General features: G+C 51.7%; 1 protein-coding gene across 1 annotated transcript; it reads right to left on the minus strand.

The window, feature by feature from the left end:
• Positions 1-12759: 12759 nt before the first annotated feature.
• On the minus strand, positions 12760-13746 carry LOC117436423 (olfactory receptor 14C36-like). The gene has a single exon (XM_034064474.1). The coding sequence runs from the start codon at positions 13735-13737 to the stop codon at positions 12760-12762; it is 978 nt and encodes a 325-aa protein (XP_033920365.1). The 5' UTR covers positions 13738-13746.

Consider the following 13746-nt stretch of genomic DNA (forward strand, 5'->3'; position numbering starts at 1 on the left):
GTGCCCAGAGGAGCTGTGGCTGCCCCATCCCTGGCAGTGCTCAAGGCCAGGTTGGACACAGGGGCTTGGAGCAGCTGCTCCAGTGGAAGGTGTCCCTGCTCGTGGCAGGGTTTGGAGCTAGATGAGGTTTAAGGTCCTTTCCAACCCAAACCAGTCTGGGATTCTGGCATTCTGGGATTTTGTTCAATACCTTTAGCACCGGATGGAATTGTTAAATGATGGGCAAAATGAACCATAGATTCCTTCAAGTGCCACATATGGCACATAAGGATAAGACTGGAAAAGTAAATTGTGTTTTGTTTGCCAGTGTCAGGAAACATGACCAAATTCAGGTTCCTCCGGATGCTGCAACAACCACTGCATCTTCAGTAAGTGTGCATGCATCTTGTTCCAGAGCCAACTAGTGCAGTTAGTCAGTAACTACTGCTTGTGTCATAGCTGTAGAATCATGCCTCAGGCCATGAACAGTGGCAGGAGTGGGCATATATGTAAGAGCACCAAGTTTTTACAGTCATGCCTCTAACTATTTTCTCTCTGTTTTTTTAAATTTACTGAAAATTCACTTAGTACCATTCTGGCCTAGTTTCAGTTGTCAGTAAAGTCACTCTTTGCAGTTGTCTTCATGTTTTCTCAATAGCCTTTGATCTGTAAGGATCAGTACCAGCAGCTGTGGTTATCAGTTGCTCTGTTTCTAGTGACTTTGCTGCTGCAGACTCTAACCAGGAAAATCCTGAAAACCTCTTGATAGCCTTAATGACATGAAGTGATGTGTCTTGTTCTTCACATGGCACCATGTCTTGAATGTAGACATCTGCTGCCAGTGAATGAACCCACTTGCACTGGATGGGAGTCACCAATAGCTCCACAGGTGCATCCCCAAACCAACACCTGCATAAAGGTAACTGAGAATAAATCTAACGGAAGAGCAGTTTACCTCCTGGCATGCATGTTTCTAACAGATGACTTCTTTAAAAATAGCTTGATCCAGCTTGGGTCTCTTTAATTACATTGTGAGAGCGTTAAGGGTCAGTAGGATTCAAACCACCTTGAACAGAAATAAGCATTCTGTCAGCAGAACACTTGTGTACCCAGCAACCTCCCTGCCTCTCTTACAGACACCAGGTCCTTCTGCATTCCCCAAGGTGGAACTGGACATCTACAAATGGGGGCTCCCATGCACACAATGGAACTAAAAACAGCCTTGGAGGAGACAAAACAGCAAAGCCAGGGACAGCAGACTACCACCTGGGAAAGGTAAGGCAGCCTGCCCACTGCTCCTCCCCTGCTTTGCAACTACCAGCTTTAAGCATCCCTGCTTTCTGTTGGGGCTTCCAAGAACACACAACCACCTTAGCGAGTGACCAGGCACAGGACAGCAGGCCTGCTCCCCTGCCTTGGCCCAAAGCTGAGCAGAGGGAGGCCAAGGAACATGTCTTTGCCTCTCCACTAGCTCAGCTATTGAAAGCTGAACCAATCCTGATACCAGCTCAGCTTCAGCCATGAGCTTGCCCTGCCACATGGAGTGGGCATGTCAATCCAGATTGCATCAGAGACTAGATCTTTCCTTTGAGTGGGCTTCTAAAACCCGTTGAGGGATGTGTTTTATCTGCCGCTTAGCTCTGTCTCTCTTGCCTTTACCTTTCTCCCCAGAAACTGACTCTCTTCCTTCTTCCCCCTCCCACTGGCTCCAGTCCAGTAACTAAGGTATAACACAAAGCCACTACTGCTGCCACCAATAATGATAAGGGAAATACCAAGGGGAGAGAATACAATTGCTCAGCACCCACAGACCCGAGCAGGGATCTGGGCCTCACAGGTGACTCCCCGCAGTTTCCCCCTGAGGTGGCTGCGGGGTCTCTGTGCCCCCCTGCGGGATGGAGGGATGTGGGCATGGGGAGGGAAGGGCAGCACAAGGGCCGTGCCCACGCTGGCAGTGTCACAGACCGGGTCACAAAGGGCCCTGCTGTGACCCCACTGCCAAAGGCAGGAGGCACAGGGCATGCGGTGGAGGCTGGAGCTGGAGCTGGGGTAGTCCCTGTGCCAGGAGCTGTCCTGCTCTCGGGAACCTTCTCTGAAGCTCTCTCTGTACCCAGCCTGGATGTGCTGGGCTTCCTCCATCTGCCATGGCCTCAGTGGGCAGCGGGGGCACTGCCTGGATCTGCTGCTGCACACCTGAAGGGAAATGGACTTGGAGCTGTGACTCATGGTGCTTCACAGGGAATGGTTTAGAGAAGTCATCCTTGTGGGGAGAACTGAAAGGGCCTTATTAATGACCAATATTAATTAATCAGGGACTGAATGAAAATCAAATGGGAATCTAATGCTGATTAAGCCATGAAATTAATCTTATTTCAACAGTGGTTTCACAATGGTTTGAAGATGGTGTAAATAATTATTCATGTGCTGATTCAGACAATGAGTTTTCCTCCCAGGACTGGATGTCATGCCTACAAGAAAGCTGGAGTTGGATTCTTTTAAAGAGTGTGTAGTGACAGGACAAGAAGGGAGGGCTTTAAACTGACAGAGGGGAGATTGAGATGAGCTCTTAGGCAGAAGCTCTTCCCTGGGAGGGTGCTGAGGCGCTGGCACCGCGTGCCCAGAGGAGCTGTGGCTGCCCCATCCCTGGCAGTGTTCAAGGCCAGGTTGGACACAGGGGCTTGGAGCAGCTGCTCCAGTGGAAGGGGTCATGCCCGTGGCAGGGGTTAGAACTGGATGAGCATTTTGCATGTGAATGAGCCCTGTGGTGCCAAGTTCCAGACCTGCATGTACTGAGAGAACAAACAAAGAAACTGAAGGCTCAAGGAAAACCCCGTTTCTGAGGGCGCTGGAGACCCCACTCTCCATGTAGGCCCTTGTGTTTTTTACCTTCAGAGTGGTCAAAGCCTGACCCCCAGGACCTGCTAAAGGATATCCTTTCCCTCCTGCAGCACTCAGGGCTCTGCCTAGGGTCAGTGCAGTGTTTGGGCTGTGTTGGTGATAACTGTGTTCCTTTGCTCACAGAGCTATGGTTTTCTGGGCATTGGGCAGTGCCTGTGAATTCCCCACAACCCGTCCGGCTTCTTCCATAGCCCTGCTCTCAGTCCTCAACCACCTCAGATGTCCCAGACCCTCGTTTGCATTCTGCACTGCCCAAACTTGCTTGGAATGCAGGATCCGTCCCTGAGCCTGGACAATGCAGGAACCTCCTGCAGTCAGGTGTCTGCTGCAGGAGAAGTGCAAAGCTCCTGTGAGACACTGGTGAGTGCGGGCAGAGAGTGGGGTGTGCGCAGCAGAGAGGGGGCTACAGGCAGGAAGCTGTCCCAGATGAGGTGCCCTGTCCCCACAGCATGGGATACCTTGCACCCAAGGACAACACCTTTCCTGTTGGCTCTTGCCAGGAAGTTCTCAATTCAGACAATTGGCTTTTCCCACTCCTCTGCCATGGTGCTCAGTTCTCTATCCTGATGGCATCCCCCATTCCTCTAGAAGCCTCCTTTAGATCAGCTTGATGAGGGATATTCACTCCACCTGATGAATTTACACTATAGTAGCAGCCTGCAACTACTGGAAATGTGGCTTCAGAGATGATGGAGGTTTTCTTGCTAGCAGGAAGAGAAGGAAACCTTTACAGAGTGCAGCCTGGAAGGTTCAGACTCCAAGTTAGGAAAGAGAAATGTGTGTCAAAAGGTGGACTTGTGGTGCAAGAGGTGACCCAGAGGGAGTCTGGCTCAGCCCATGGCTTTGTGTTTCAAGGCACAGACAGCCATGGGTGCAGAGATGGGACTGAAGGGACAGAAATGCCAGGGGAGAGCTGGCTGGGAAAGCAAGATGGGTGTCAGCAGCCTGAAGGGAAAGAGGTGCAGGCATGGGCCAGTGCAGGACAGCCTGCAGCAGAGATGAGGGAGGATTCTGGCAAGGCTGAAAGGCCCCAGAGAACAAAAGGTCTCTGTCCCCTGCCCTATGGCACTTGCCTCTTTCATCAAGGCCTGGGAGGAGAACTTTCATTCTCAGGGTTTCAGGCTCTGCTTCTCCAAGGGCTGTGCTCAGGGCTTGGCCTTTCTGCCTCATCAAACACACCAAGGGTGTTCTCACCATCAGACACCTGCACTTTGCCTTTGTCTGCTGTAATCACAGCCTACAGGTACTTGCTTTAATGAGTCCCTGGGGGGGCTTTGTGAGGAACAGCCCTCAGTGGGGCCCATTAATGCTGAAAGGACATGGAGCTTTGTTTCTGACTTGCACTTCTTGAGAGCTTTCTTCAGTTTCCTCTCAGTGCTTGAGGCTCACGCACTCAGCTCAAATACTCCGTGGGGCTCATTAAAACCTTTGGGTTTAGTTAAGTCTTTCAGATCACAAAGCACAATTGGAGGATTCCAAGAGCAGGGAGATTACAAAGATAATCTGATAAAAGCTATTTGAAGGTATTTATTTTATCACTTTTCAGTTCAGAAATGTCTGTGTGTTCTGGAATGCCGGCACAGGGATCACTGGAACCTGCCAGGGCCCTGCCACCTTCCCCAATGCCCGGTGAGCTTCCGTGAGCCTTGCTGGAGCCAGGCAGGTCCCCTTGTGCTGAGCTCCCAGTGACAGCACCAGCAGCTGCACTGCCCAGGGCTGCTCCTGCCCTGACACCTTCTGAGCACCTCTGACCCCAGCAGCTCCTGCACACACAAGGCTCCTGCTTTGCCCCCAGCACCTCTGCAGGCAGAGCTGAGCTCCAAGCACATCAACAAGCCCAGGGCTGAGCTCCTCCTCACCCATGCCCTGCTCCTACAGCTGCCATGGCACCAGCACATCTCCTGACAGCTTCTCCTCCCTTCACAGCAGCACCCACAATGTCTTTGCAGCCACACTCAAACAGGATGGCAAAGTCAAAGCACACGGCCCTGGATGTGCAGGGCAGCCACGGCAGATGCAGCTCCCGACCCTCAGAGGAGGGGTCTCCTGTGCACTGGTTCCTGCAGGGCTCTGGCTCCTTCCATAGGCCCCGCTCAGCTCAGCGTGGGGGCCCCATTTGTCAGAATGGGCAAATCCACAGCGACCGCCAGGGCTTTGTGATGGCGGCAGCATCGTGCCCATGGCCACTGGGCACCCAGGGGTGCTGCGGGAGTCACTGCAAGGGGGGGGCACCAGGCTCTGCCCAGCTGGCTCGGGGAGGTCCCTCAGGGGCTGCTCTTCCTCAGTGCCTTTGGTGCAGAGGTGCAGCATGCGAGGGGTCACAGCTCAGCCTGGGCAATGGAACAGGCGTCACGGCCACCTATGACAAGTGCAGAGTGACCCACATTGGCACAGCAGAGAATCCTGGAATCCCAGACTGGGTTGGGCTGGAAGGGACCTTAAAGCTCATCCAGATCCAACCCCTGCCATGGGCAGGGACACCTTCCACTGGAGCAGCTTGATCCCATGGCCCTCTGTGCAACCTGCGTTTGAGCACTGCCAGCAATTGCGCAGGCACTGCTCCTCTCAGAAAAAGTCTGTCACTGTCTCACTACCCTCAATGTGAGGAATATTTTACTTGTACGAAACAATATTAAATGAAAGAAATGAAATTAAATCTTTTCTCCAATTGGAACTATTGTGACAGTTCCTGTCACTGCAAAGCTGGGTAACCCCAATCCAAGGACGTTGTGTTGTTCTCTGCTTCCTTCCCACTTCTGCCTAGGACAGCCCTTAGCTGCAGCCCAGCAGAGCTGCTCTGCCTCCCTTTGGCTGCATGGCCTCGGTCCAATGTTTCCTATATTCCAAACTGGGAAATGCTCTGGGAAAGTCCCCTTTCCATCCTCCTTTTGAGGTCATCCTCTCCTCAGCATGGTACTGATTCCTGAATCCTGGAATGCCAGACTGGGTTGGGCTGGAAGGGACCTTACAGCTCATCCAGTTGCAGCACCTGCCATGGGCAGGGACACCTTCCACTGGAGCAGCTGCTCCAAGCCCCTGTGTCCAACCTGGCCTTGAACACTGCCAGGGATGGGGCAGCCACAGCTTCTGTGGGCACCCTGTGAGGGCTTGGGCATCCCTGTCCCCACGGGGCACACAAGAAGGTTTCTGTGCTGGACTCTGCTTTATTGATGTCCATAAGAGTTTGTGTGGTGTGTTCTGTGACAGCAGCGCTGCTGCCTTTGGAGCTGTGCCCCCCACGTCCCTCCTCTCCCCTCTCCCCACGGACTCTCTGTGCCCAAGGCTACAGCCCAGGGGCAGGTCCCCGAGGCTCCTGGGCTCCTGCCCTGATGCTGGAGCTGAGCCAGAGCACACGAATTTTCTTGCCCCACCCCATCCGTTGGGTGTTGGGGGCCCTCAGGAGCACTGGGATGGAGGGGTCGCTCCGTGGGGTTCAGTGTCTTTGAAAGAGGCAACCTGAACATTAAAGTTCTTTTTGTACCATCAGGACCAGTTTGAATAGGTCACAGGAAGAGCCATGCTCAGCAAAACTCCATTCTACTGTGAGAGAGTGGTGGGGGTGTACAGGCCCCAGTGACTGGTATGGTTTTAATTCATGATTAGGTATTGGTTGCTTGGTTTCTGACATTGTGTAGGTGGAACTTCAACTTCTGCACCATGGAGTGCTTGCCACACTGTGATTGCTGCAGTTCTTGGGGCAGCATCTTCTGATTAAGACATCATCTGTATAATGGTACATTTTCCCCTTCTGAGGAAGTGAGACCTCCTGTGAGTTTGTGGTGTTCATGGGAAGGAGCTGAGTCCCCTTCCAGCCCCAGGCCTACAATCCTAGGATGAGATGGCTCAACTGACCAGGCTGAATCCCTTCCTTGAGGAGGGGTAAAGGAGATCCCAGCCTGTCCTGTCCTGCCTGTCCTGTCTGATGATGGGACAAGAAACAGGCTGCCCTCAGAAGTGGTTGTGTCACCATACGTGGAGTTATATAAAAGACATGTTCTAAAGGACATGGTTAATGTGTTGACTTGCCAGTGTTGGGTTCATGGTGGACTCGATGTTCTTAAGGGTCGTTTCCAACCTAAATGATTCCATGATTCTACAAAATCTTGTTTAGACAAAACTCTGTCTCATCAGAGAAATGGCACTGCAGGAAGGCAGTGTGTCTGCAGCTGAGGGGGGCAGCACTAGTGCTTGCTTCAGGTTGTTTGACTTTTGGGTTGTTTTTCCCTCCCCTGTCTCAGGAGACTGATTCCCCTGGGATGGCATCTTTGCTGCCTCTTGTCACCCTGTCACTGGCGTTTGGGACCCTGGTTGGTGGGACCCACAGGGCATCTTATGAAAATTCTCTTCCCCATAACTACTAGATCAACCAGTCTTTCAAGTATTAATAGGTCTTTTATTTACACATGTGCCTATATATATTTATATGTACACTGTGGTGTGATGAGGTAGTGGACTTTCACTGGAAGCTTCAGCCCAGCCCTGATCTAGGACTTTTCTTTAGGGTATCTTAGAGCTGTCTGTGAAGGAGAAGGGGTATTGCAGCACAGCAGAAATAAGGGCAGAATCCCAGCCCCTCCAGCATGTCTTTGAAACCCTCCCACTGTCCCACACACCTTTAATCAGTGTCTCTTGCAGGACTGGTCCAGGCACATCTGCATCAATAGACAAGAGCAGGACTGCAGCAGAAGTAGCATGAGCGCCTGGCTGAGTTGGACTTGGACTAGTAATTTGTAGTGAGAGTGCTAGTGCTTGGTGCAAGTGTGTGGTACGTGAACGTTTGAAGGGTGTGAGAACCCTGTGTAAAACCACATTTGGGTTTCCCCAGTGTGTCTGGGATACTCCACTATCAGGGCAGTAGGATCCCCATGAAGTTTTCATACAACTCTAGGATAATACTGCACAAGAATGGGGAAAAAAGAAAGCAAATCAAAAAAACCCCAACAAAACAGAACAACAAAACCTGAACACCAAAATGTAAGGCAATGAAGAAATAATCGAAGCTTTTGTGCATTCTTTATAAAACAATCTGAACTCATTTGAGGATGTCTGTTAAGAAGGAGGAAAAGAATAGAATAGCCCAATGGGCTCTATTGGGCAACAATGAAGCAATAATGGGGCTCTATCGGGAAATAATGGGGCTCTATGGGGCAGTTATGGGGCAATCATGAGACAAAAATGAGGCTCTATGGGATAATAATGAAGCTCTATGGGGCAACAGTGGGGTAATAATGCCTCTCTATGGGGCAACAGTGGGGTTCTATGGGGCAACAATAGGGCAATAATGAGGCTCTATGGGGCAATGATGGGGCACTGGCATCTCCCAAACTCCTCATGTCCTTGTCCTCCCTCTGCTGTGATGCTGTGGCCTAAATCAAATCCTAAACCCTGACTCTGAACCCTATTCCTGATCTAAAACCCTGGTCCTCACCCAAACTCTAAACCTCACTTATTTTTATAATGTCATAATACTATAATAGAATGTAACTAAAATTATGAAAAGTAATTAAATAAAATAAATAATAATAATAATAAATAATGAAACCGATTCAGTAAACCCAAAGAAACTGCCTTTCTGCTCTTCCTTCTCCCTCTGTCTATTCTTTCTCTCCAGGAAAAGATTCCTTGAATCCTGGAAGAACTCAGGTTTTAAGAGCCCCCTGAACATCCTCTTGTCTCTCTGCCCTGCTCAAGGCAGGGTTAACCAGGTGAGATCATTCCAAGGCTTTTCCTTTTCTGCTGTCAGCCACCAGGGACCTGGAAAGGCTCCATCCTATTAGACAGGGAGTCAAGAAAGACATTGCACAGTGTTGGCCCAACTGCTTGCACTGAGGGCTGTCATTGGGAAATGGGGGCCAGGAGGAATTCTCCACTTGTTTCCTCCCATCACTCTGCTCATTCGGAGTCCTCTCCCCCAAGCTGCTGCTTTGAGCTTCAGGCCATAAAGGCTTGCAAGTATTTCTATGGTCTGATTGCCTCCTTGGACAACTCTTCAATCATGTTCACAGCCACCTCTTTCTACCCACCTGTGCCTCTAAACCCTTCCTCATGAGATTACCCCTGTGCAGGACCAGGACCCCGTGAGGTGCTGCTTGCACCAGGCACGTGGTGCTCGAGTGTATTTGACTGTGTAGGACACTTTTCCTTGCTTCCCTCCATGCTGGAGCTGTGCACAGGAGCTGCAGCATCAGACACCAGATTCAATGGAGAATTCCGGTGTGAGGAGAAGTGGTGCAAGTCCCGGGTGGACGCTGAGAGCAATGTTGGGTGGGGAGGTGAGGAGCGAGGTGCTCAGTGCAGCGCTGGACCTTAAGGGTTGCTTTTCCTGCCTGTGCAGCTTCTGGAAGAGACACTCGGGATCAGTGGCAATGGAACAGGAATTTCTGAACGGAAAAGTGATAAAATAAACCCTTTCAAATCACTTTTATCAGATGCTCTTTGTAATCTCCCTGCACTCAGAAACCTCCAAATTCCCTGGAAGACAATCTGGAAGACTTGACAAAATGCACAGGGTGAGACATGGCTCGTCAGGGTTTAATGAGCCCCATGGGGTATTTGGGCTGAGTCCATGAACCTCAGGTGCTGAGAGGAGACTGAAGAAACCTCTCAAGAAGTCCAAGTCAGAAACAAAGCCCCAAGTCCCTTCAGCATTAATGGGCCCCACTGAGGGCTGTTACTGACAAAGCCGCCCCAGGGACTCATTAAAGCAAGTACCTGGAGGCTGTGATTACAGCAGACAAAGGCAAAGTGCAGGTGTCTGATGGTGAGAACACCCTTGGTGTGTTTGATGAGCAGAAAGGCCAAGCCCTGAGCACAGCACTTGGAGAAGTAGAGCCTGAAATGCTGAGAATGAAAGTTCTCCTCCCAGGCCTTGATGAAAGAGGCAAGTGCCGTAGGGCAGGGGACAGAGACCTTTTGTTCTCTGGGGCCTTTCAGCCTTGCCAGAATCCTCCCTCATCTCTGCTGCAGGCTGTCCTGCACTGGCCCATGCCTGCACCTCTTTCCCTTCAGGCTGCTGACACCCATCTTGCTTTCCCAGCCAGCTCTCCCCTGGCATTTCTGTCCCTTCAGTCCCATCTCTGCACCCATGGCTGTCTGTGCCTTGAAACACAAAGCCATGGGCTGAGCCAGACTCCCTCTGGGTCACCTCTTGCACCACAAGTCCACCTTTTGACACACATTTCTCTTTCCTAACCTGGAGTCTGAACCTTCCAGGCTGCACTCTGTAGAGGTTTCCTTCTCTTCCTGCTAGCAAGAAAACCTCCATCATCTCTGAAGACACATTTCCAGTAGTTGCAGGCTGCTACTATAGTGTCAATTCATCAGGTGGAGTGAATATCCCTCATCAAGCTGATCTAAAGGAGGCTTCTAGAGGAATGGGGGATGCCATCAGGATAGAGAGCTGAGCACCATGGGAGAGCAGTGGGAAAAGCCAATGGTCTGGATTGAGAACTTGCTGGCAAGAGCCAACAGGAAAGGTGTTGTCCTTGGGTGCAAGGTATCCCATGCTGTGGGGACAGGGCACCTCATCTGGGACAGCTTCCTGCCTGTAGCCCCCTCTCTGCTGCGCACACCCCACTGTCTGCCCGCACTCACCAGTGTCTCACAGGAGCTTTGCACTTCCCCTGCAGCAGACACCTGACTGCAGGAGGTTCCTGCATTGGCTCAGGGATGGATCCTGCATTCCAGGCGAGTTTGGGCAGTGCAGGAGAGGGAGACAGGAAGGTCGGCTCATGGGGCAGATGAGCAGTGTTCAGGCCCCCCCAGCTCTGGGCATTCCCCATGTGCCACACTGAGGCATGTTCCCATCAGGGAAACTTCTCAGACAGCCTCTGGTGTGTCCAGGGCCTGCAGCCACACTGCAGGAACACCTACTCCTCCTCCACCTACAGACATCAACTGCTCTCCATTGCTGGGCTCTGTCCTGCTTGTAAGGGTTTGTTAAAGCCCTGAACCATCACCTTGCTTCTTGCTGACTTCCCTCCACCCTCCCTCAGCTCCCTGCACTCTGCTCATTGCCACCAGGAACCAACTGAAGAGTTCAGAAGCTCTCAAAGCTTTCCCCAGGGGGTGACCATGTTTCTCTGTAGTCCTGGGTTCAGCAGTAGCAGTCAATGTTTCTCCTTCTTAGTAGCTGGTGCAGTCAAAACAAGCTGTGTTCTGACTTTCAGGCTGGGAACAGAGCTGATAACACTGATGTTTTTCAGTTGTTGCTAAGTAATGTGTAATAGTCAAAGAAAAGCCCAAGCATTGTTAAGCCAGTAATTAAATAAGACAGTCAAAATGAATCGAAGGCCATGCTGAGCCTCTCTTTGCAGTCCAAACTTATCCGTGTCATGAATCCAGGTAGAGAAATTTACAATAAAGTCAGATTTCATCTGACATCCCTTGTGAACATCAGAGTTTGGCAAACCACTGCTTCAGAGATGACTCCCATCCTACCTGGCCTTGAACACTGCCAGGGATGAGGCAGTCACAGGTTCTTTGGGCACCCTGTGTGATTATTCCAGCACACTAAAAGGGAACAACTTCCTCTGTATGTTCATGCTAAATCTTCCTGTTTTCAGCTTAAGCCACTTCCCCTCACCCTGTCACTGCACAGCCTTGTAAAAAGCCCCTCTCCAGATTTCTTGTATTCCCTGTTTAGCTATAGGTTTAGTAAGGTCTCCGTAGAAACTCCTCTTCTCCAGGCTGAACACCCTCAGCTCTCTCAGCTGTCATCATTGGAGATGTGCTCCAGCCCTTAGAGCATCGTTGTGGCCCTTCATAAGCCCATCATTGTAGGATCATAAGAGAACAAAGTTTGGAAGAGACCGCAGGAGGTCTTCAGTGCAACCCATCAGAAACAGGATCTGAGCAAGTGCTTCAAGGCTTGATTCAGTGTGAGCTGGAAATCCCCAAGGCCAGAGACTGCACAGCCTCTCGGGGTGACCGGATGGAGCACTTGCCTGAGCCTATTGGAACAAGGTTTCCTTCTGTCCTGGCTCAACCTCTCCTCTCTCACTATCCCCCATTGCCTTTTGTCATCCCACCAGGCACCATGGTGAGGAGCCTGGCTCTGTATTCTCCATGTCCTCCTTGCCAGTACAGGCAGCCAGTCCCCAACAGCCTTCCCAAGATCTCAGGTCCCCATCAGGCTTCCCTTCTGTGGGCTGGACAAGCCCAGCTCCCCAGGCCTCTCCCCACAGGCACCGTGCTCCAGTTCCTGCCTGTCCTGAGGCTGGATGCTAAGCCCACTCTTGCTTGCCAACAGCATTCCTAAATCGGTTATCTAAAGCCTGGCTGCAGTATCCCAGAGCATCCCTTCCCTTGTTCTCCTGCCGTGCTCCTGCTCATACAGCCCACGATGCTGCTGTCCTCCCTTGCTGCCAGGGCACAGCTGCCTCCTGTCCAGCTCCTGCCCACCCAGACCTTTCCCATGGGCTGCTCCCAGCCAGGCAGCCCCAGCCTGGGCCATTGCAGGGCAGTCCCCTGCAGGGACCCCTGTGTCCCCTGCTCTCCTGCCCAGGACACCCTGAGAGCTCTGCAGCCCCCCCCAGGACATCCCATCTCCTCACACCAGCACAACAGCTCCGACCCTTGGGCTCCTCAAGAGCTCTTCCTGCTGCAGGCACAGAGCAGCCATCCCAGAGCTGGAGCAGCCACAAAGCTGCTTTCATTCCCCTTCATTCCTGCTATGGGAGGACAATAACACAGAGAAGTTGCTGCAGGATCATTTATTTTACTGAAATACAATGAGAGCCCCATTGACACAAAGTCTGTGGGTCAGACAACACGAGTGGCCACTTAAGGAGGAGATGAAAACTGACATTTCTATGAAGACAACATCACCACAAATATAAAACAGGAAAACATACGTAAAGCAGCAAAGACAGGCGTGGCCTGTCATGACCTACATTTGGAGCTCTTTCCATGGTAAAGCAGGCAGTGTATGGATGCTGAAACACATCGAGTCAGCAGCTTCCTCATTGCATCCTTAAGATCATGGTTCCTAAGGCTGTAGATGAGGGGGTTCACTGCTGGAGGCACCACCGAGTACAGCACTGACACCACCAGATCCAGGGATGGGGAGGAGATGGAGGGGGGCTTCAGGTAAGCAAAGAGACCAGTGCTGACAAAGAGGGAGACCACAGCCAGGTGAGGGAGGCACGTGGAAAAGGCTTTGTGGCGTCCCTGCTCAGAGGGGATCCTCAGCACAGCCCTGAAGATCTGCACATAGGAACCCACAATGAATACAAAACAGCCAAATACTACACAGATATCAATCACAACAAGCCCAACTTCCCTGAGGTAGGAATGTGAGCAGGAGAGCTTGAGGATCGGGGGGATTTCACAGAAGAACTGCTCCACAGCATTGCCTCTGCAGAGGGGTAGTGAAAATGTATTGGCTGTGTGCAGCAGAGCATAGATAAACCCACTGTCCCAGGCAGCTGCTGCCATGTGGACACAAGCTCTGCTGCCCAGCAGGGTCCCATAGTGCAGGGGCTTGCAGATGGCCACATAGCGGTCATAGGACATGACAGTGAGGACAAAATACTCTGCTGAAATGAAGAAGAGAAAGAAAAAGAGCTGTGCAGCACATCCTGTGTAGGAGATGGCCCTGGTGTCCCAGAGGGAATTGGCCATGGATTTGGGCACAGTGGTGAGGATGCAGCCCAGGTCCAGCAGGGAGAGGTTGAGCAGGAAGAAGTACATGGGGGTGTGGAGGTGCTGGTCGCAGGCTGTGCTGGTGATGATGAGGCCGTTGCCCAGGAGCGCAGCCAGGGAGATGCCCAGGAAGAGCCAGAAGTGGCAGAGCTGCAGCTCCCGCGTGTGTGTGAATGGTAGGAGGAGGAAGTGGGTGATGGAGCTGCCGTTGGACATCTGCTGCCT

Source organism: Melopsittacus undulatus, chromosome 7 (assembly GCF_012275295.1).
Source record: "Melopsittacus undulatus isolate bMelUnd1 chromosome 7, bMelUnd1.mat.Z, whole genome shotgun sequence".
NCBI classification, from domain to species: Eukaryota; Metazoa; Chordata; class Aves; order Psittaciformes; family Psittaculidae; genus Melopsittacus; species Melopsittacus undulatus.

Coding starts and splice junctions, on each gene's coding strand:
- LOC117436423 (XM_034064474.1), bottom strand. CDS start 13,737: ATGTCCAACGGCAGCTCCATCACCCACTTCCTCCTCCTACCATTCACA.